The sequence below is a fragment of the Mastigoproctus giganteus genome, chromosome 3 (assembly GCF_048544385.1).
Source record: "Mastigoproctus giganteus isolate SK-2022 chromosome 3, ASM4854438v1, whole genome shotgun sequence".
Lineage (NCBI taxonomy): Eukaryota > Metazoa > Arthropoda > Arachnida > Uropygi > Thelyphonidae > Mastigoproctus > Mastigoproctus giganteus.
Genome location: NC_143577.1, coordinates 110,806,653 through 110,831,517, shown reverse-complemented (window position 1 = coordinate 110,831,517; position 24,865 = coordinate 110,806,653). Strand labels below are relative to the sequence as shown.

The 24,865-nt window shown below is 36.6% G+C and overlaps 1 protein-coding gene across 1 annotated transcript in view; it reads right to left on the bottom strand.

Moving 5' to 3' along the window:
* LOC150088223 (stimulator of interferon genes protein 2-like) overlaps positions 1 to 24,865 on the bottom strand; it is a 106,059-nt gene that overhangs the window by 55,153 nt on the left and 26,041 nt on the right. The window contains exons 3-4 of the mRNA XM_090370635.1: positions 23,462 to 23,661; positions 9,026 to 9,118 (exon numbers count right to left, since the gene is read on the bottom strand). Of these exons, the coding sequence (XP_090226761.1) occupies positions 9,026 to 9,118; positions 23,462 to 23,661 (293 nt within the window). The remainder of the gene's footprint in view (positions 1 to 9,025; positions 9,119 to 23,461; positions 23,662 to 24,865) is intronic.

Here is a 24,865-nt window from a genome sequence, read left to right as displayed (position 1 = left end):
GTCAGTCATACTGCATGATGGAAGAGTTTGGGAAGGGTTGACCGGAACTTAGCTCTGGAGACTAAACATGGGTTCTACCACTTCAAGCCTCCAATAAGCAAAGTGGTGGTACTGCACCATTGATGAGAGTCATCTACCAGCTAGTATTGGCTGGTAACACCGAGGGGCGGCATTCCTCCATGTGGTGTGGGCACCACACCTCAACCCCTGCTAATGTTGGTTCACACCTGGGTGGTTACCCACCCTGTGTTTGTGCATGGAGGTTATACCCAGGATTACTAACAGTTCCACCATTGTGAAGGTACCAGCAAAGGATCTGGCTGTCACAGACCGTCTGGACTTTGCCGAAATTGGGTCCACTTGACTTGAATGTAACCCGAATATCAGGTTCATGAGCGTTTTAGACTCCCGGGTTGCAAGTACAGCTTGTCTGGCTTATCTGAGAGAATGTCTGTGACAACCTCAAGGACCAATGGTGATGCAGGCTGCAATTGCCTCCAATGGTGATTATAGGGGAACAGGCCTAGAGGGAATTAAGAGTTTACTAAAGGTGCTACTCCTCCAAAAGCTGCATTAGTGCAGTTTCTATCTTTTCTATACATGGTGAGGTGTTTTAATGTTATATAAATTGCACTCGTCAGGTTTGTTTCTTGTATGCATGCAGCAGCAGGCTTACATTCACTTAAGAAATCATATAGGTCATCTAAATTAGCACGAAGTCCACAACAATTCCGTTGAATCACTGTGCATTTTTTGGTTTTAACTGGTGTGTTTGGTTATTTAAGGCAGATATTTTTGTTTGTTCCTGTCTAGTTTTGCCTTTTCTTTCTTTGGGAAGGTTGGCCTTCTTGTGTCAATGTTACCCTCTGTATGAGTCTCAAGAACTGTATCATCTTCATTTACCTTTTCATCAATGTCCATGGTATTAGGTATTAATTTATGAGCGTTGCTTCTTTCAGGGCTCTTGGTTCATTTTGTTAGTTGCTCATTGGGTTTCTTATCTGGAGGTATTGTTACAGGTATAACTGCTTCTTGAGTAGCATATTTGGAGGAAGATTGTTCCTTTGATGAGGAAAGGAGTGATTTAGCCCAACCATATATCAAGATATTTGGAGGGACTGAGCAGTCAGTGAGTTGCTACTGAGTACAGCCATTGTGTAACTGAAGAATATGCAGATGACATAGTAGGTACTGCAAAATGTTTCTTTGCTTCTTGGTAAGACACTTTATGCTCTTATCTTATATTTTGAATATTCTTTTCTCATTTCCATCAAAGGTCTTCCTTTGAGAAGGCAGAACATTTGCTGTGACAGTTAGAACAACTTTGCATTTCAGTGTTACAGTTTGTGTGTGTATGTTCTTTAAAACCGCAAGAAGCACAGGTGGCTAAACCTCTGCAGACAGTTTGCAAATGACCAAATTTTTGGCATTTAAAGCACCGGACTAGATTCGAAATGTATGGTCTTACGTGACATCTAAGGTAACCAGTTTTTATTGGTAGTAGGTAGATTTGGTGTTTTAAATGTCAGTATCACTGTATCAGTAGGGACAGACTCTCCATCTTTTTTGATGATGATTCTTTTGTCATGTACCACATTTCGATCTCATAGTTCATGAACAAGTTCATCCTCCGTTACGTTTAACAGATCCCATTCTGATATTAGCCCTTTAGAGGAATTTAAGGTGGCATGTGGGAATTCCACCAATGTTGTTGTTGTTGTTATTGGGATTAACAACACAAGGGCTACTGAGGTCAAATTGTGTCTGTTCACAGTTTATTTACAGTCTGTTCACAGTTTATTACAGGCAACATATCGTTAGAGATGTTAAATTATATGCTCCTATACAGGCCAATATGTTTTAAATACATGAAAAGTTCTTGTATATCGGTTTCATTTCCTAATATATGAGACAAATTAGATGAGCTGTTCAACGTTAAGAATGACCGGAAAGTGTTTGATCGAACAGAGAATATAAGGGACACTCAACCAGAAAATGACAAACCGTAACTTGCATCTGACAGGATGAGCACTGAGGTGGGTTTTTCCCCACTAGCAGGAAGAGATGGGTATGGTGAGTGTGTCCAATTCTGAGCCTTGCCAATACCACTTCTTCTTGTCTGTTTCGTCGGAAGCTAGAGAGCTACAGCTTTGGATCTTCTATCTGGTAAAAGTTTATTGTTGATGTTACCTTTCCAGATCTGTGACCATTTATCAGAGCACGCTTTATGAATGGCAGACTTATAGTCGCTGTAAGGAACCCGAGGGTGTTGTGAGAAAGTGGGTTGAGGATGTTTACGGCAAAGTCTGCACTTTCATTTCCAGGAATCCAGCAGAAACTGATCGATTGATTGGACACACTGCAACAGAATAGCTGGGAATGAATCTGTTTCAAGATAGGATGAGAATATGAGAACTTCTTTATGTCAGAGACAGCACTGAGGGAGTCATTGTAAATTATGGCAGGTGAGATGGAAAGCTTAACAATCTTACTAAGTGCTAACTTAATGGCATATAATTCAGCTGTGAAGACGTTGCAAGCTAGCAGTAGTGTGGCTGAAATTGTACATGAAGGAAAAACTGCAGCAGAACCTACCATTTTGTCGGATTTGGAACCATCTGTATAAATTTCATAGGCATGGCTGTTCATAGTAGCATGAACTGAGTGTAACTGTCTGATATTGCAGGGTGGTATAATATTTTTCCCCCACTGGAGAAAGTGCACATCATGAGAGACAGATACATAAGTCCAAGGTGGAAGAGATGCAACTGTGTCCTGAAAATTTCATTTAAATTGACATTCCAACTCTGAACAAGCTCTTTAATCCTGAGTTAAGTAGGTCTATTTTCATTTGGCTTGATCTCATAGAATGATTCCCACCGAGTATTATAGAGATACTCCCAACTAGGGTGTGATGGGAGACTCTGGATCTTAACAGCATATTGGAGCAGTAGTGTTTTTCTATGCAGGTGTAATGGGGATCATGCGCTTCAATATAGACTTTGGATTAGAGAAGTCCTGAAAGCTCCTAGGGCTGTCCTCAAAGCACCGTGCTGTATGACATTCAGCCATTCTAATGTGCTTACCCTAGCAGTCATACATTGAACCGTAATCCAGGCGTGAACGGATTAGCGATTTGTACAGGTGTAGTAAAGTATACCAATCAGCTCCCCATGGCATGGATGAGACTGATCGACGTATATTCCCATGCATTAGACAAGTAGTTCTTAAATGAGTGATGTGGGCTTGGAAGTTTAGCTTGCTGTCCAATATCAGTCCAAGAAATCTAATGGTATTAACAGGTGGGATTGGAGTTTTGTTTATTTCTAGTTCAGGGTCAGGATGGAGAGCCCGTAACTTGCAGAAGTGAGTGACAGTGCATTTATTTTTTGACAGTCGATAACCATTCCGTGAAGTCCAGGATTCTATTTTGTTTATGGCTAGTTGGAGCTGCCGTTCAATGGTGTTCATACTTTTGGACTGACAGGAAATGGTAAGATCGTCTGCATACATGTAAGTTTCAACGGTTTTTGGGATGTTCCATGTCATATTGGAAACTCGAATTGCGAATAGTGTTGGACTAAGTATCGAACCCTGTGGTACGCCTTCCTCTTGAATGTGAGATGTAGAGAGTGCGTTTTTATATATCGGATCTGAAAATACCGAAGTCACAAGAAATTTTGAATTAATTCAGGCAACTGTCCCCGTAGACCTAGATGGTAAAGATCCATTATAATACCATGAAGCCAAGTTGTGTCGAATGCCTTTTCCAGATCTAAGTTGACCACGACTAGATGTAGTCTCATGACGAAGGCATTGCGAATATGAGATTCAGCTTTAATAAGCACATCTAGCATTGATCTGTCCTTTCGAAATCCATACTGATGGTCTAGAAGGAGATTCTGTGACTCCAGGATGTAAGTGAGTCTTGTATGAATCATCCTTTCGAAAATTTTCCCTACGCAGCTGGTAAGAGATATTGGCCTATAATTTTGAACCAGGGTACAATCTTTGCCTGGTTTTAGTATGATGATAATGAACAAATGGCGCCAGGACGAAGGATAGACATTTTCAGAGAAGATCCGATTGTAGAAAATCAACAGGGTACACAAGTCCACTTTATGTAAGTACTTTAGCATAATGTAATGAACACCATCTGGCCTTGAAGCGCTGTTGTGAGATCTATTTAATGATTCTTTCAGTTCTATTAATGTAAAGGGTTGGTTGTACGAAAAGGAGCGGCGCATTGAGAAGTTAATTTTATACCGTTCTGCATGGTCTTTAATGCTCTGGAAGGAGCTTGCATAGGAAGCAGAAGCAGAGCTGGTGGCAAAAGATTCTGCTAATGCATTGGCAACTTCTTCAGGCGTAGACATGTCTTTCCCTTTCCAGTGAAGTATGGGAGAAGGTAGCCCAACAAATTTGCCATTTAGCACCTGTATCCTTCTCCAGATGATCCGTGTGTCGGTGTCTTTTGTGATGGTTGATGCGAAAGCAATCTGCGAATCGCGTTTTGCTTTCCTCCTAATTTGCCTTGCTTTTGCTTTAAGCTTTTATAAGCAATTAAGTTAGTGGTAGTAGGACACTTCCGAATATCATTCCTTGCACAGTTTTTATCTTGTTTAGCAATAAAGCATTCTGCATTCCACCAGTGATTTCAGTGAGCACGAAATGTCTTGAATTTTGGAACAAAAGCATTTGCCAAAGTCAGAACCTGATTGGTGATGTAAGTAGTTACATCATCAATATGTTTCTGTTGGACGTAAATTCTGTCTAAGAGCATTTGGGCAGAATAGCCATCCCAGTTCGCCTTACTAAACTTCCAATTGGATCGTTGGTTAGGATTTTGAGTTACAGCTGTTTGTATTGAGCAAATAATTGGAAAGTAGTCGCTGTTAAATGGATTGGATAAAACCGACCATGTCGGATTGGAAAGATGGATGGAGAGCAAATTGACAAGTCAGCTGCAGAAGTAGATCCTGTAGATGGATGTAAGTAGGAGATCCAGTGTTTAGTAAATTAAGATCACTATTATTCATAAATTCTTCAATTAATTTGCCTCTTCTGTCCATTTTAGCGGACCCCGACAATGAATGGTGTCTATTAAAGTCACCGAAAAGACAAATTGGAGTTGGTAATTGAGTAATGAGATTGTCAAGTTCTGAATGGGGAAGAGGTAGAGATGGTGAAATATAAACGGTAACAAGAGTAACTGATGTACCAACTGCAATACGCGTAGCCAAAGCTTCTAGAGTTGTTATTAACTGGATCGGCTTGGATGCCACGTTAGAATTAACCAGAATGGCTACTCCTCCACATGCAGGAGACTCTGAGTTTCTATCTCGTCTATACATCATATAATTGGAGAATTTTGGCGAAACTTGTGGTGACAAGTATGTTTCCTGTAGGCATACAGCCACGGGGTTGAATTGAGCTATTAAATCTTTTAAGTCATCAGAATGGCTGCTTAGTCCTCTGCAATTCCACTGTATGATGTTATGCATTATTTAGGTTTATTTGAGGATGATTCATCTGGCTGTTTTTTTGGATGTGGGACATTTTTTCCGGTCTTTTTTTGGAAATGTGGGGTGACCATTATCCATAGTGTCATTGGCATCCAATTCTAGGATGGGTTCCTCATAATCCAGGCGTACATCCACTTCCATACTGTTTGTTTGAGGTTCGGCTTTCTTACAATCTTTAGTAGTTTTCATTCTTTCAGTGTCCTGTGAGACTATTGGAGTATCAGTTGGGATACTAATTGGGGTGTTTGTGGCTTCACTAGTTTTAGGTTTTGGAGTATCTTTTCTGGAGGCTGGTAAGGTTTCTTTAATCCAATTTGCCAAAGATGTGTTCGGTGGTATTGACACATCTGTTTGAGCTGCAGTTGAAATATAGCTTCGGGTGCGAGACGCATAAGATTGACTGGGAATGGTTGACATAATTTGTCTGCGTGCTTCAGGATATGTTACTTTACGTTCTATTTTGTATCTCTGAATTTTCTTTCCAGTTTTCCACATATCGCATGATTTAGAAAACGCAGGATGACTTCCTTTGCAGTTGGGACACACGGGGGTTTGAGGCTGAGCAATCTGCTTGTGTATGGTCTTTAGAGCCACATATAGGACAGATGGCATCACCTCTGCATGCCTCCTGAGAATGGCCATATTTCTAGCATTTAAAACAGTGAAGAGGATTCGGGATGTAAGGTCGAATCCAGCAGTTTAAATAGCCAGCTTTTACAGTGGATGGCAAATCAGGAGTGTTGAAGGTTAAAATAATGGATCAAGTTGGTACAAGATTTCCATCTTTTTTAATCATTATGCGACTGATTACTAAGTTCGTGGACTAATTCCTCCTCAGACACTGAAAGCAGGTCCCACTCTGTGATGACACCTTTTGATTAATTTAAAGTATTGTGGGGAGTAACAGATAGTGGCAACCCACCAAACGTTTTTGTCTTTAATAGCCACTCAGAATGTTTGGTGGTGGCTGTTTCAACCAGGAGGTCTTCTGATTGTAGTCTCCTCACCATTTTTGGTGATCCTGCAATTGATTTTAAATATTTTTGAATCATAAATGGTGATAGCGTACCCACTGGCTGAGCAGACAGAGAGTGTATCAGCAAAAAGTTAGGGAGGTTATGACGCTCTACTTCTATTCGAAGTCTTTTAGGTTGGTGTGAGTCATTTTCGTTGGACATTTCTGACCTTGAGCTTGATGGCTCTAAAGGGGGGAAAATTATTTAAGTCCATCTTTGCTCCTTTTAGCACTGGGAGAGTAACTTTCTTCTCCCAGGTTACTGGCCCCGCCACGTGGAGGCAGGAGCTGTGCCACCAGTGACCAAGCGGTTGAGGAAGTTAGATGGGTTAGTATGAATTAAATAAATATATATGTATAAGGAAAGAAAGGTGAATTTCCTTTCTGGATTCTTACTTGAAAGCTTTTAAGTAGAGAATCACTTGAGTAAAGCAGGAAGAAAAGACACTAAAATAAATATAACTTATTCGCTGAGTAAGAGCACTCTCTATATATGGCACAAAAAAAAAAAAAAAAAAAAAATCGCTAGGTCACTATCGCTTGGCACTTGGGGGCAAATTCCACCAAAGGTAGATACTTTTAATAGTCTATGTCTATCTTCAGTCATTTCAACTAATAAATCTCTGGATCTTAATCACTGAACAAATTTTGGAGGGTCAGCAACATTTTCAAGACATTTTTGTATCAAAAATGAGGAAAGCTTACTCAAGGGTTGGTCTGTGGAGGAGTGTAGTATTAACCCCTTCATGGATTATCCCAAGATATCTCGTTTTTAGTTTAAAACGTTATTTGGAACTAATGAAATATCTCGGGATACAATAATACCCGAAGCAAGCAATAATACCTCCAAATTTAGGACTGAAATGTATTTTCTTGGGCATTTATCTGGCTAATTTTGCATTAGCCAGGTAAATCCCGAGATTTCTCAGGATTTTCTTATGCCTAAAAACCAGACGTCTGGCTTTTGTTTTACTTATATTGTACATAACGTGCATTCCTGTGCCACCAGTAAGCAAAATATAATTTTGCTTACTGGTGGCACAGGAATGTCCTAAATGCAGAATACTGAAGCCACCAAAAAAAATTCACAAAAACAATATCAAAAAATATTTCAGCGCCCTCTTGAACTGCCGCCTGTAAGCGACGCTTATTTAGCCTATTCACTTGGGATGGCATGTGTCAGAATGTAGTTAGTTCGCGATTATTGCTTGTGGCGGAAGGTTACTGCTTGTGCGTTCCACTTGATTTTTTAATTTATTTATATAATGAGTAATGAAGAGGCCTAAAATGAGGCCTCCAAACCTATATACAGTGATCATTGCCTTATACAAGGGGATGTATAAGGGGATCACCAACTTATCCCTGCTAAAAAAAATTCTTGTATATCATTGACAAGACACCATGAGCCACTCTTGCAGACAGTCTTGCAGTTTTCTGAGCAGTGCAGAGAGTCTCCAAGACTGTCTGCACTGCTTGGAAAACTTCGTATCTGACTGTACAATTACCCTCAAGTCCTTTTCATTCTCTACCAACTTGAGTGTAGTATCACACAGTTGGTACGTTACCCTGGGGTTACTGCTACCCATATGAAGTACATTACATTTGTTAGCGTTAAACCTCAGTTTTCACCTCTCAGCCCATCTGCTCAACTTTTCCAGATCCTGTTGCAGCAGTGTTCTATCATTAGCAATCCTGTCAACCTTCATATCGTCTGAAAACTTAGAAATTAACCCTGATATGCCTTTATCAATATCATTGATAAATACAGAAAACAACAATGGGCCCAACACCGAACCCTTGTTGTTGTTGTTATTTTGGTTTTTAGGAGCATTAACAACTAAGGCCATATTGCTCCGGGGATATGTGGTGGTCATTCCTTGACCTTTCCGCATCCTCCGTATTTGGTGGTCACAGGCTTGAACCCAGGTCTAATCAAAAAGCGTGTGCTACGCACTGCTGCTCCTGCCCACCTGGCTACAGAGGCGCCGAGCAAGCTGAATGTGAATGGCATTCTTCCTCTCGCTGAGACTACACACATGACAGGACATAAATTTAAGTTGTTGCAGGATAGATGTGTGGAAATGGATGGTTTGAATAAATTTAAGGAAGAACTGGACAAATTCTTGGATGGTAAGGATTGGTGAAGTATATGTGTGTGTGTTTTTTTTTTTTTGCTGATGCTATACAAGCTTGCTTTCTTGCATCATTTGCCACCACTACTACTACTACTTTCATTTAATGTTCAGCCTCCAAAAAATGAATTATGGATATAAATGAGGGATGTTTTTATCGCAACAAGCATTTTAATAAAAAATAAAAACCTTAATATTTTTGAATTTTGCTAGAGAATATTTAATTAAATACATAATTTTTTTATGAGTAAAAGTTATTATTTTCTCTTATTATAAAAAGTAAGAGAAAAGAATTAATCTCTTTAGATATAAAGAAATTAATCTTGAAATTATATAATATTAAAAATACTTGCCTTCAATATCAAGCCCATTGCCAATCCCAAGGCAAGTATTATTACAGTAAAAATGGAAGAATACCACAAGAGGGGAAGAGGAAGAAAATATACCTAAAATAAAAAAAAATAATAATAATATATACATATACATTATATTTACTTTATAATTTCGATTAAAACATGGTCTATATAAAGAACTCTAAATCAGCTCTAAACAAATTTCATGCTAGAATTTCAGATAATAATTAAAAAAACAAGTGAAATTACTTATTTTTTTAAAATATAACATTCCAAAGTAATATATTATAAAAAAATTTAGAATAGAATAATCAGACCATGAATTTATCTGTTGGAACAGGCCTTATGTTTTAAGCCACATGTGTTCCATTACCAACTTAACATATATCAGTAATGTTCACTGAGGAAAACGAAAACCTAGCATGTGCGATAGCAGTGGTTTTCAAACTTTTTTTAATAATGGCACCCCTAAGTAATTTATTTTATTTTGCAGCACCCCTACTCAATTTTCTGCCCGTTAGATCCGATTCTGTCTCTCTCTCTCTCTCTCTCTCTCTCTGTATATACTCGTGTGTGTGTGTGTGTGTGTGTGTGTGTGTGTATATATATATATATATATATATATATATATAATATTAAAAATATGTTATATGATATTTATTACAATAATATAATTATAAAAATTATATTTCATAATACAAATTATATATATACAGTGTATAATTTATTCTTTATATAGAGGTACTAAGTAAACATCAATTATAGATCACCACAACATTAAAAAAGATACTGTACACCTTTTTATAATGAAATAAACATATAAATTAAAAAATAATAATAAGTTTAAGTAACTTAAACCCAAATTATGTGGCACCCCTGGAATGTTGTTGCGGCACCCTAAGGTGCCGCAGCACCCCAGTTGAAAACCACCGTGCTATAGGTACGAGGTATATACACAGTGCAGGGGGAAAAAAATAACGAGACTGAATTAAAAAAATAAACAAGAATCTCGCTCCAAGAGAGGACACTAGATAAGCACAGGAGTGTGACAGAAACCATAGAATGGAATGACAGATCAACATTAAAATTTGAGTAAAGCTGGTGAAAATTCCCACCAAAACAAACAAACAAAACGTTACTAACAGCTTATGGGTATAAGCAGTGGTGGGATTCAAATAATTTAACAACTGGTTCACTGCCCTAATGACCGTTCTAAGTATAAAAAAATCTATACACCGAAAGGTAGTTTATTATTTCATGAAGTTAATACTTAAATAAGAACAATAAAAGAGGTCCACAAAACTAGATTACGTCATAAGAAAAAGTTTCAAAATATTAATGAAAAATATTAGATAATACCTGACAAAAAACAATAAAACTGTTATTTAAGATATTTCCATATTGCTTCTTGATTGGCATCCTCACTTGCAATTTTCTTCGCTTTTATCCAAGCATCATTGGCTGAGTGATTTATCCTTAACCATCTTTTCACTGTGGGAGTAGGATCCCAATTCCTTTAGAGGTAGGTCAATTAGACCAATAGTCATTGTGTTTGATATATTAGAAACAGTTAGGAGACTTCTCTTCTCTGAACATATGTTCATCTTTGAAAAACCCCTTTCCGCTTCTGCTGAACTTACAGCAATTGTTCTGACAATATTTTTAGCTCTTTGAACACTTTCAGAAATTGCATAATTCTGGGAATTTTTTAAAACGTTTTACAAGAAATCTCGATAATCATTAATATCAATTTGGTAATTAAAAATGTCATTAAATACGCGCAATTGTTCTTCAGCTGCTTTCCATGGAACTAGTACTTCTTCAATATTCCAGTAATCTGGCTCCAAAAAATTGAGATATTGTAATTTTTACTATCTTGAAATTGGCTACAACTTGCTTTTAAATGTTCACAATCCATTAGTCTTTTTTTCCAATTCGTAACGATGTTTTCTAAGTCTTTCCCGAGGAAGCCTGAAAAATCAGTGATTTTCTACAAATTTTATATTTTTGAAGGTTTCTGAAGTAATTAATTCATCAACTTTTTTTTTTGTATAGACCCTTTTCCATTCCAAGCATTTGAAATGATTTAATAGATCTTCTCATGAGTTTTTCAGCCTTTATTATGTCTATATTTCTTGCTTGCAGTGCATTTGAAAGAAGAGAAATTTCGTTTAAAATATCAATCATCAATGCCAAATCAGTTATAAAATATATATTTTCAAGATGGGCAGCCATACCTAAATACTTTTTATTTGAATAAAAATAGTGATGTAGTGCTGGATAAGCGTGCCACACTAGGGTTGACCTTAAACTACAGGCAGCCCGCCTTGGTCCCAAAATTCTACCAATTTTTATAATTTCAATTCCAAGTTGTTCGGATATTTTGGAAAGTTCAATTTGGTTCTTACTGGATTGATGAAAAATAGTATATATCTTATCAATAAATATTTTAAAATGATTTACTTGATTTATTTCCTTTATCAAATCATCTAAAATAAGATGGAGGCAATGATTTAAACAGTGCCATATTATTATGTTTGGAAACTCTTTTGCAATCATAGTGCTCACTCCAGATTTTCTCCCAAGCATAACACTGGCATCATCGGAGCAAAATCCTATTAAATTTTTTTCTAGGTAGTTCTTAGTAAGCCCAACATTATTTAAACTTTCCATAACCGAAGAGCATATTGTCTCTGCATCTTGTTTTTCCAATTCAACTAGTTCAACGAAAATTGTTGATGATGTAACTGAATCCTCAACTTTTAAGAAAAGTATAATAACTGGTTTGCAGGATATCGTTGAAGCTTCGTCAATAATCAAACATTTTTAGATTATTTTCAATAATTTTATTAAATATTTCTTTTTTAATTTCCTTTGCAATGAAATCAACTACTTTCACAGCAGTTTTACGAGAATGTAATCCTATTCCCATATCTAATCCATTTTTAATTTGCACTTCTATCTCATCTTCTATGTCTGAAAACGGTTTACATCTTTCTGCCAGGCTGTAAACTGTATTAAATACTCTACAAGTAGCACTTAAATATTTTTCATTCATCATATCTATTACTTTTGTTATTGAATCCTGCTCACATTGTTTTAAGTTCTCTTTACAAATGTTATGAGCTTTTGATGAAAAATGTTCTTTCATTTTTTATCTTAGAGAAGCTTGTTGTATCTCTTTATTTTTCCCTGATGCCTCAATCTGAAAATATTTCCATTCTTTTGACACATGAACATTTTTCTCTTTTATAAAGTCATATTTTGCACAATACGTGCAACCTAACTTTTTGTTAAAAATTACCAGCCCATCATATTTTTCTTTAAAATTGTTATATTGTTGCACTGTCCAGCATTCAGGAAGATTATTTTCAATTTTGGAGTTATCGTTTTTTATTTCAATAATTGACGTGCTGCTTTCTTCAAGTTGGAGTGGTTATGCTTGTGACTGTTTTGTACCATCCAAGGCCAATTGTGATACAACAAATTCTGATTTTGGTTTCTTATTGAAAAAAATCTGTCAAACTCTGTTGCCTTTTCATCCTTTTAAGGGTGAAAAGGATGCAAAAAATTTAAAAAATGTTTTATTTTCATATATTATAGAGCAGGAGCAGATATGTGCCTATATATTTGAATATTTTTACTGGTTCTGTCCATGTGTGGTCATATCATAAACCTTTATAAACAAAGCACTGTACTTATACCATTGATAAACATCAGTCAGAAGATACATTTTATTCATTTTATCAATACTAAACGAAAATTTCTTGCTGAATTAATAAATGGCATAGGCTATGCAGATTAAATACGATAGAATAATGTGTACAACAAACCTGTTTGTCATGGGAAAGTTGTGATAAATACATCTTAATTACCACGTGCATACTGTGGCATAAGGAGTCCAACATGGAAGAACATTCTTCCACGGCTTCCGAAATGGGCGATAAGATAACCCTTGAAATCTATATTTCTATTGGTTCGTTGTGTCCTAGCTTCCTATTGTTTTTATTCAATGAGGAACACCAATGCACTCATAATATCTCATGTGAATTTAGGGCATAACACAAAGCTGAAACAATGACAGTGTGTCACCTCCTGGTTGTTTGGCACTTTTTCTCTTTATGTTATATGTTTGTTTACTTAAGTAACAAACGCAAGTTTTATGAAATGAATAAATAAATATTACAAGCATAGTACCGTCTAATTTTTTTCACCTATGGATGGAATGAACATTACTATGGGCATTTGGAATACGCTGTTGCGTAGATGAACGTTAAAGAGTAAGGAATGTAAATTTGTGATTTCCACATTGGGTGCCCAGGTGCCCACCTCAGAGAGAACCCTGATCACAAGTGCCATTTTAACAACCGGTTTGCCAAACTCAACAAAAAATTAGGTATCGATTCTGCTGAACCAGTGTGAACTGGCTGAATCCCACACCACTGGATATAAAGCTCTGTCCCAAGCACAAATATTTCAATGGTTTAAGCATTTTAAAGATGTAGCAGATGATCCTCAATGCAGACAACCAAAAACATCCTCCAACAATGAAATGGTGGACAAAATCTGCAGTTTTCTAGCAAGTGAGTTAAATGTGAATAAGGAATTGATAAGGAGATTTTGAATGTTGTGCATGCCACTCCTGGAATCAGCACACGCAGAATAGCAATGCAACTGACTGTTCAATGTTCGACTATTTGAAGAGTGTTGTGAGAACACCAACTGTATCCTTACCATCTGCAATGGGTACAGGCCTTGTCACCAGCAGATTACCCTGTACAACTAATGTTCTGCCAGTGGTTCTTGCAGCAGTGTGGTACAACTCCTCACTTTCTTGCCTTAGTGATATTCACAGATGAAGCACAGTTCACACGAGACGGAATCCAAAACTTTCACAATCAGCATGTATGGGCCAAGGAAAACCCACATGCAATTCTTCCATCACATTATCAACAGCGGTTCAGCCTCAACATCTGGGGGGGGGGTGATAAATTATTTGGGCCCCCATATACTTCCAAACAAACTCACAGGGCAAGTGTACAGAAACTTTCTGGAAAACAACATGCCTGATTTCTTGGATGACACACCACTGATCATTCATCAACAAGCACACTTCATGCACGATAGCACTCCCACCTAGCCCGCAATTACCTGAATTGAAGGTTTCCTGGTTGATGGATAGGTAAAGGTGAACCAACTGCCTGGCCTCCACGCTCATTGATTTAAACCCACTAGATTTTTTCTTGTGGGGCCATTTAAAGTCACTGGTGTATTCAACTCCGGTAGCTGATATGGAAACTCTCGGCAATAGAATTGTGGCAGGTTGTGAGACAATGCCAGGAATTTGGCATCATCTTCGCGAGTCCATGAGATGTCGTGTAAGGCCTGTATTCAGGCAGAAGATGGATATTTTGAACAATTACTATAAGGTGATGTGAACAGTTAAGTGTCATAGACAGACTTTCAAAACTCGGAAACCAAGCATTTCCGGAACTATGTTGATATAAAATATTTTTATTGTCTACATATGATGAACTCATTCCTGAAGTTATGCTGTGTGCGCAGGTGCATGGTTCCATAAGGGTCAAAATTGTAAAGTTTCAATTGATGACACTTCAGAGAATAATGTTACTAGGCATTCTGAAAGCCTGCCGCACAGTCTCAACAGCCACACTACAGGTCCTGGCAGGTTGCTTCTCAACTTACACGTGATTTACAGAGGATTAAATTACAGATTAAAACATAAAATTCCCTCGGAACAATTCCCTCGGATTAAATTACAGATTAAAACATAAAATTCCCTCGGAACAATTTGGAATCACAATTAATTTAGACTTGGATGTCAAAATAAACATAAAGGAATTTGGAATGAACTAATAACCCTTTGGCAATGTAGGAAGGACACTTCGTCGGTTGGCTGTGTTACGAGAAAAATTTTCCCTGAGGCCTCACATTGATGAATCACGTGTATAAATGATATTGATGATGGTATATCAAGCTTAATGTCTAAGTTTGCAGACGATACAAAGGTTGGCAGGGTTGTCAAGGACACTACTGACACTATGCTGCTGCAACAGGATCTGGAAAGGTTGAGCAGATGGGCTGAGAGGTGGCAAATGAAGTTTAACATTGACAAATGTAAAGTACTACATATGGGAAACAGCAACCACAGAGCAACGTATCAACTCTGTGGTACTACACTGACAGTGGTAGAGAATGAAAGGGACTTGGGGGTGGTTGTGCAGGCAGATATGAAGTTCTCTGAGCAGTGCAGACGGGCTGCAAGAGTAGCTCATGGAGTATTGTCAATGATATACAGGAATTTTTCCAGCAGGGATAAGGAGGTGATTATTCCATTGTATAAGGCAATGGTCAGGCCACACCTAGAGTACTGTATACAGGTCTGGAGGCCTCATTTCAAGAAGGATGTAGAGCTGCTGGAACGAGTACAGAGAAGGGCAACAAGATTAGTGAATGGAACAAAGGGGTGCTCTTACGAAGAAAGGCTTAAGTTTTGCAAATTACAGTGTCTGGAGACTAGGCACCAGCGAGGTGATCTGATAGAGGTGTATAAAGCCTTGAATGGTTTAAGCATGCTCAATGCTGATGGGATTCTTCCTCTAGCTCAGAAAAATCACCTGAGAGGGCATAAATTCAAATTGAGGAAAGACAGATGTAGGATAGACTTGCGGAAATTTGCCTTTAGCCAGCGGGTGGTTGGTTGGTGGAACAGACTTCCATCCCTTGTGGTGGAGGTTGATAGCCTAAATAAGTTTAAGCCTCAGCTGGACAGGTATTTTGAACGAACAGAGGAGTGAAGTGGAAGTGGGGTTTTTTTTTTTTTTTTTTTTGGCTGATGCTTCATAAGCTTGCTTTCTTGCATCAAATGCCTCTACTAATACTAATGCTAATGCTAATGAAGTAAACATATTCATACTGAACCAGACATTCATCAATGTCTGGTTCAGTATGAATATGTTTACTTCATATTTGCTGACTGGTCACGGTTCGATAAACATGAAATTATATAGATGTAGGTTGTCAACAACAGATCTATGTCAATATGGAGAGGTTGAAGACTGGCAACATGTACTGTATTGATGCCCTAGCTATACAGATTCTAGGGCCAGGCTTAGGGAAGCAGTGCCTAATCTTTCCAGATGTTAATAATTACAGAACGTTGCAGTCTTCTGCAAAAGAAGCATTTATGAGAAGACTTGTACAGTCTCAGATGACAGCAGTTATTCACACCTTTGGCCCGATCCCAACTTCACCTGTAATTTGGTGTTTACAATGAACTGTCTTGGCTGTCCTCACCTGTATATAGAACAATTGATTTTGCTGTAGATGAGCAAATCTCAATTTTTTTTTTTTTTTTAATATGCCACGAGAACCTCTCTTTTTTTTTAATACGCCACGAGAACCTCTCTTTTTTTTTAATACGCCACCGGAACTTCTCCCCCCCCCTCTGGAGTGGGGCCCCAGAGGAAATTGGCCAGCGTGGTCCATCTCTCTCAACATGAATTGTTGAGGAGGCTTCCATCCTGCAGTGGGTTGTAATGGCTGCAGTTTACTTTTTTTTTTTTGTTCTTCACAGAGATACAAGGCAGAGATGAACTGATGTTCAAGGAGCAGCCTTTTACAAAAACATATGTCCGCATGTTTTAATATCGGAAAACGAGTTCCCAATTCCAAAACAGCAGTAAGGAGGGTACAAACACCCCCTACAATCAACTGGAAGGGTACCAGCTTGTAAAGATTAACCCAAATCTCTTGCAACCAAATTCATACAACTGATTGTATTTCAGTAGAGTCACATCTTCCTGAAATGAAGATAAGTCCTAAATTAAATACTCTTGCATTTTTGGCATGAACTATAATCTAGTCAATTTCTTTGACTAGTCTGTTCAGCAAGTGAAAAACTAAATACAGAATTGGATTCTTTATTATTTTTTTAATTTTGATAATCTCTTCTTTCCACTTTTTTTTTTTTTTTTTTATCTCTTTGCAGAAATCCAATAAGAGTTTAAGCTTAAGCTTATTTTGGAAAAGGGGAAAAAAAAAAAAAATTGCGGGGAATGTTCGACTTACCTAGGGGAGATCAGGTCAAAATTCAGGGAATCATGGGTAAAAATGGGATATATAAGGACTGGTTCAGTAGCATTAAGTAAATTGTAGAGGAGTGTAGAGAGAAGGAGTTGTTCCATAAGGGAAGGAGTTCCATGAGAGTAATACTCGGGAAACAGTGAGAATATTGTCGGATTACAGACGAGAGGATTTGCCGGTGTAAGGGCATGAGTTGTTCGGAGTTAACAAGTTTGGAAGCAGCGAGTAAGTTAGTAATCGAGGAAAGTCATGTTTGGGAATTGTAATTAGTTACGGTTATGCAACTAGTTTCAAGTGTTAATAAAATTAAAATAAGTGGGCAGTTAATAAGTATATGCCACTTCAAAGTGAGTTTGATAGAGGAGAGTTTAATCTGATGTGGAAACCGTTAAAGAAAGTGCTAGAAGATAAAGGAACTGGTCCAAAAGGTCGGAGAAGTGAAAATAATTTTAAGTACTGTTTCATATTATTATTTCTAGTCAAGAGAATAATCCAAAATGGGGAAGAGAGGCATTCCGAAATCCTAACGGTGATATTTTGAACTAGCCTAAGAAATAACTGGATAAACAAATTGGATATTGTAAAGGAACTATTGTTTCAATTTAGTAACAAGATATGCTGAATGAACTTATTGTTTTGGTTTATCCCAGTGAGGAATATTTGTAATATGAAGAGTTTTGTTGATCAATTTTGTAAACCTTTAAGTCAATTTCTATAATTAAACATGTTAAACTTTTTAAGTGTGTTTGTCAATTGCCTCACTCAATTCCTAGCTAAAAATGCAATTAAACCTGAAATCTTGTAGAAGCAGTCAGAGGCCCAAGGATAACTTGATAGTTTCCATAAATAAAATTAAAGTAGGGTTTAGCTTAGTAGCCAAGGGTATAATGGTTAATAATAAAAACCAAAGAATTTATGCCTACATTTGGCGAGGCAAAGTATAAAACAATACCCTTACGATTGACGAACCAACCAGGATTACAATTGGCAAGTCAATGCAATAAGGTAAAAGGAAATGCCTACAAGTTTCATATTTGGCTGATTCTTTAGCAAAGCCCTTTTTGCAAAATAAATTCTTGGACAAAAGAACTCTTGATAATTGCCCTTATTGCAATACCATCTTACGCAGCTTGGCAGGCTACAAGTTCATTCACTTTCTCTTGTTTTTTTTTTTTTTTTTTTAATAAAATCTAACATTGAGGACTGGTCACTCTTGTTTGTTTTTTAACAGCATTTTTTTAACAGCTGAGAATTCAGCTTTAGGAATATCTGAGGATGTTTTGTCAACATTGACACGAATTCCACAAATTCCACAAAATCCTTTGCATGAAATCTTTTTAAAGCAGTAACTACACTAATGTGAGCCTTCACTTTTATATTTTTTAAAGTGCTTCCACTCTTCAACATGACTGGTATCTATCTTAAGCTAGGATAAAATAATTATTCAAATATTTAAAAAAAATAATATAGAGAATTTATAGTATATTATTTATCCAATTATCTTCTAATTACTACAAAAACATATAGACACTGAACTGTGTGACAGTAAGATGTAGTTGCAACAAGAGCCATTAAAACACTATGTGAACACAATGTTTTAATGGCTCTAGAATTGAAAGTAATACAACTTATCGTAGTAGTGTTTTAATGGCTCACAAATAACAAGTTTGCACATTACAAGCAATGAGTGTTGCTGCTAGATATGTTAATCATTTTGTTGTCTATATTTACGAGGGATTTCCGAAAAGTAAGGTAACATTTTTTCTCTCGATGATGTTTAATAATACAAGGTTGAAATTACACACCAAGAAATAATTGAACAAAGTCTCCAGTTTTATTGATGCAATTGGCCCAATGATGGACCAGTTTATCAATACCAGTCCTGAAGAAGTCCATGCTCACACGCAGTAACCAACATCGCACTGTCCAATGAACTTCCTCATCCATGGTGAAATGCTTTCCTGAAAGGTGTTTTTTCAGAGGGCCGAACAAATGGAAGTCTGAAGGCGCTAAGTCCGGGCTGTAGGGGAGATGTGACAGAGTTTCCCAACGATTACAGCACAACCGCTCACGAGTGGTGTGGGCAGTGTGTGGAGTTGAGTCATCGTGCAAAAAAATCACGGCGCTTCTCAGGAGTCCGGGTCATTTGCGTTGAATGTTGGCTTTCAGTTTTTCCAACGTTGCACAGTAAAGCTGTGCATTGATTATTCCTCCCTTTGGTAAGAAATCCACCAACAGAACGCCTTGGCGATCCCAGAACACTGTAGTCATAATATTGATCTTCAATGTCAACATGGCCTGCTTTAAATTCATTGCACCAAAAACACCTGCTTCTTTGTCATCACTTTTTAACCATATACAGCAACCAGTTCATGGCGAATGTCACTTGGTGATGACCCTTTTACTTGCAAAAAAGCAAATAACTTCACAAAAACCTTTTAGCATTAGCATTAGCAGAGGCATATGATGCAAGAAAGCAAGCTTATGCAGCATCAGCCCCAAAAAAAAAAAAGCACTTCCACTTCACCCCTCCATTCGTTCGAAATACCTGTCCAGATGAGCCTTAAATTTATTTAGGCTATCAACGTCCACAACAAAGGATGGAAGTCTGTTCCACCAACCAACTACCTGCTGACTAAAGGCAAATTTCCGCACATCTATCCTACATCTGTCTTTCCTCAATTTGAATTTATGCCCTCTCAGGTGATTATTCTGAGCAAGAGGAAGAATCCCATCAGCACTGAGCATGCTCAAACCATTCAAGGCTTTATGCACCTCTATCAGATCACTTCGCCGGGAGGCACCTCCGTAGCACATGCTTCTTGATTAGACCGGGGTTTGAGCCACTGCCCACCAAATAGGCGCCTCCGTAGCCAGGTGGGCAGGAGCGGCAGTGCGTAGCACACGCTTCTTGATTAGACCGGGTTTCGAGCCCGTGACCACCAAATATGGAGGATGCGGAGAGGTCAGGGAATGACCACCGCATATCCCCGGAGCAATATGGCCTTAGTTGCTAATGCTCCTAAAAACCAAATAACAAACAACAAACCTCACCAGTGTCTAGTCTCCAGACACTGTAATTTGCAAAACATAAGCCTTTCTTCGTAAGAGCAACCCTTTGTTCCATTCACTAATCTTGTTGCCCTTCTCTCTACTCGTTGCAGCAGCTCTACATCCTTCTTGAAATGAGGCCTCCAGACCTGTATACAATACTCAAGGTGTGGCCTGACCATTGCCTTATACAAGGGAATAATCACCTCCTTATCCATGCTAGAAAAATTCCTGTATATCCTTGACAAGACACCATGAGCTACTCTTGCAGCCTGTCTGCACTGTCAGAGAACTTCATATCTGCCTGCACAATTACCCCCAGGTCCTTTTCATTCTCTACCACTGTCAGTGTAGTACCACAGAGTTGATACATTGCTCTGGGGTTGCTGTTTCCCCATATGTAGTACTTTACATTTGTCAATGTTAAACTTCATTTGCCACCTCTCAGCCCATCTGCTCAACCTTTCCAGATCCTGTTGCAGCAGCATAGCGTCAGTAGTGTCCTTAACAACCCTGCCAACCTTTGTATCGTATGGAAACTTGGACATTAAGCTTGATATACCATCATCAATATTAGGTGGTAGATGACTTTCATCAACCATTTCACCACTTTGCTTATTGGAGGCTTGAAGTGGTGAAACCCATGTTTAGTCTCTAGAGCAAATTTCCGGCATCCCCCCCCCCCCATACTTCTCCTTCAACCCATGCACGGTACTAAGTACTATAGGTTTTGATACTTTTCGTGTTTGTGGTTTCCATAAAAAAAAAAAAAAAAAAATATAAATACAGAAAACAATAATGGACTCAACACTGAACCCTGAGGGACTCCACCAAAACACCTGTTTTGGACCACATTCACACAGCAGCTGCCATTTTGCAACTGGAATCTGCTGTGAAGTGACAGTACTGCAACACTTCACTGGCTTTATTTTTGAACATTATTAATGGGTCTGTCTGTCCACTGCATTTCATCTCATTCCCTTTCACCATTATTAAGAAAAAAAAAAAAAGTGTTACCTTACTTTTCGGAAACCCCTCGTGTATGTATATATATAAGATAAATGAACCAATTTATTTAGTGCAGATATAATATATGATAAAAGGCAGAAGCAAAGAAAGTACAGTGCACCCCGGTAGCGAAAGGCTGTGTGAACGAAGTAGGGGGGGGTAAAGAATTCAGCAAGGGTAATAATTGAAAGAATATGTACCAAGTGAAAATTTGAACAAACGACCAAGGAGGAAATACATTGCCAAGTCTTTCATAATTTTCATAATTTCTATTACTTTATTATTATTATTATATATATATATATATATATATATATATATATATATATATATATTTTATTTTGATTGCTTAGATGAATTAAACTTTAGTGTCTATTTTCCATTGGGTATTAGGGTGTATCCTGAACAGGAGATTTTGTTAGCATTTCAAGTCTAACATATTCCTAGGGGTCTGTGGTGGCATTCAAATTATATAATAAACAATAATAAAAAGTTAGTTCTAATACTAATTATTTAATTTTAATTAATGTTATTAATCAATATTAAACAATACTAAATAACATTCCCTTATCTGGTCATCTATCCGCTACTTCTTCAGGGGCTTTGAGCGGATCGATAGCCAGTTTTAAAGGAATGTCTCATAATTACCCGTTTCTGTTAACTCCTTATCAGTTTTGCCTCTTTCGTGAGATTTTTTTTTTTTATCTCCTTTAGATTATTTAATTTATTAAATAATGATATTTTTATGCTAATTTGTCTTTCAGTTTATTTTTAAATTTTTGAATATTTTAATACTTAATTTAGGAATTCAGCAAACTGGTATAGGAGAAACAAAGCCCAACGGGTAATTATCGGAATAAGCGAGTGGAGCTATACTTATCTGTCCGGTGGTGGTGGTGGTCCTTCAGTAAAAGAGGGGTTAGCTCTTGTTCACTGTCTGTTTCATCCTTGGTTTGGTTTTTATTGCGCAGTCGCGTCTATTGTTGCTTGATATTGTTGTAAGGTGATATTTTAGCAGTCCAAAGGGATAGAAAACCAACTTATGTAAATAACAATAAATAACGCTTGTAAATATAATACAAACATATCACAATTTATTCAAATTAATGTTCACCACGGAGTTTAAAAACGAGATAAAAAAACCCCCCCACCCAGGCCGCACCCCGGCTGATGTAGGAACCAACCCACTTATCGGAAGACTTGCTAAAATATCACCTTACAACAATATCAAGCAACAATAGACGCGACTGCGCAATAAAAACCAAACCAAGGATGAAACAGACAGTGAACAAGAGCTAACCCCTCTTTTACTGAAGGACCACCACCACCACCGGACAGATAAGTATAGCTCCACTCGCTTATTCCGATAATTACCCGTTGGGCTTTGTTTCTCCTATACCAGTTTGCTGAATTCCTAAATTAAGTATTAAAATATTCAAAAATTTAAAAATAAACTGAAAGACAAATTAGCATAAAAATATCATTATTTAATAAATTAAATAATCTAAAGGAGATAAAAAAAAAAAATCTCACGAAAAAGGCAAAACTGATAAGGAGTTAACAGAAACGGGTAATTATGAGACATTCCTTTAAAACTGGCTATCGATCCGCTCAAAGCCCCTGAAGAAGTAGTGGATAGATGACCAGATAAGGGAATGTTATTTAGTATTGTTTAATATTGATTAATAACATTAATTAAAATTAAATAATTAGTATTAGAACTAACTTTTTATTATTGTTTATTATATAATTTGAACGCCACCACAGACCCCTAGGAATATGTTAGACTTGAAATGCTAACAAAATCTCCTGTTCAGGATACACCCTAATACCCAATGGAAAATAGACACTAAAGTTTAATTCATCTAAGCAATCAAAATAAAATATTTCAAGCACGTATAATTGTCGAATTGCCAACGGCAATGGCATTAACGTAGCAAGGGATAAAATATTAAAACAATCAATAAAACAATCAAATTTAATTCATTTAAGCATCAAAAATATATATATATATATATATGGTGTATGCTCTTTTCTCATTTAATTATTACTATGCACATTCTTTATTATTAAAATTTTAGCAGATATAGAATAATATTTTCTGTTCGTATAATTACATACTGCTTTTGGAAATACATCAACATGTTCAACTCTAAAAATCTGACATTCATCCAATTTAATATTATAACTAAATTAAAATTTCAACACTCTTCATTAAATTTTAAGTTTTTTAATTTTTTTTCTTATGATTTGTACTTAAAGAAAACTTACATTGTACAACATAACTATTACGTAAACACAGGATATAAGAACTGACAGCCATGCATTATTGTGGCAAAACAAATTGCTGCAAAGGCTTTTTAAGTTGTTTTGATATCTTGAAAAATAGAATCTTTCTTCTATAAAAATAAAGCACTTTTGTAATGTATCTGCAATGCAAAGTGTTGCTATGAAAGATGGCAAAACAAATTCTGTAAAAGAAAAAGAAGAATGTTTTATAACATGCTTAGTAATTTGGAATAGAATCAAATACAGTTCTATGAAGTGCACTGCTCAAAACTTCAGGTATTCACCAAACTACTAATATATTTATTTATTTTAATTTTATAAATGAGATAAAAGTAAAACAGTTCACTTAGAATATAAGTTTTGCTTGAGATGGAGGATCCTCCCTGAAACAAAGTGAAAGTCTATACAGTTAGATCCTGACATACATAAGAGATACATACCAGAACTTCTTACGTAAGTCGAGTTTTACGTAACTCGGGAATGACTATTAAAATATTGCTACTATATAGTAGCAATTAACATTAGTAAAATAATAAGAGGAGTTTACCTCAATATAGTGCGTAGAACACTTCCGTATGATACCCTCCAGAAATTAAAACGGAAAAAAAAAAAAAAAAAAAAACCGACAACTTACAGGTACATTAGAGTAAATATAAATAATTAAATAATCAATTTAACACAATTCAAATCAATTTAAAACAATTAAAAATCAAATTAACACAATCAAAAGAATCTAATGAAAATTCCTGAAGCTGACAATGCTTTTCGGTTGAAAAGCGTTGTCAGCTTCAGGAAGGAAAATCATTTTGAATATTTTCGTTGGATTCTTTTAATTGCGTTAATTTGATTTTTAATTGTTTTAAATTGATTATTTAATTATTTATATTTTACTCGAATGTACCAGTAAGTTGTCGATTTTTTTTTGTTTTTTCCGTTTTAATTTCTGGAGGGTATCATACGGAAGTGTTCTACGCACTATATTGAGGTAAACTCCTCTCATTATTTTACTAATATTATTATCAACGTAGAACATATTGAGTAGTACAGCTCTGATTCATACTATCTAGTAGCAATTAACATATCTGAGCAAGGCATTTTACACCTCATATGCCAAAATTGCAAAAACCACATATCCTCAGAAAAATTAAGAAAAATAGTTATATATTTTTCAATTAATTAGTTATATATTTTTTATATATTAGTTATATAGATAGAAAAATAGTTATATATTTTTAATTAGTTCAATTAAAAACTTTATCTGGGGACAGCGGTGAAGTAGCCAGAGTGGCACGTAAGAAAAGAAAACAAAAGGAAGAAAAAACACGTTATTGTACTGTAAAAATTGAAATGTATTTTGCAGCCTTGGTTATTATAGTTCACTTCATT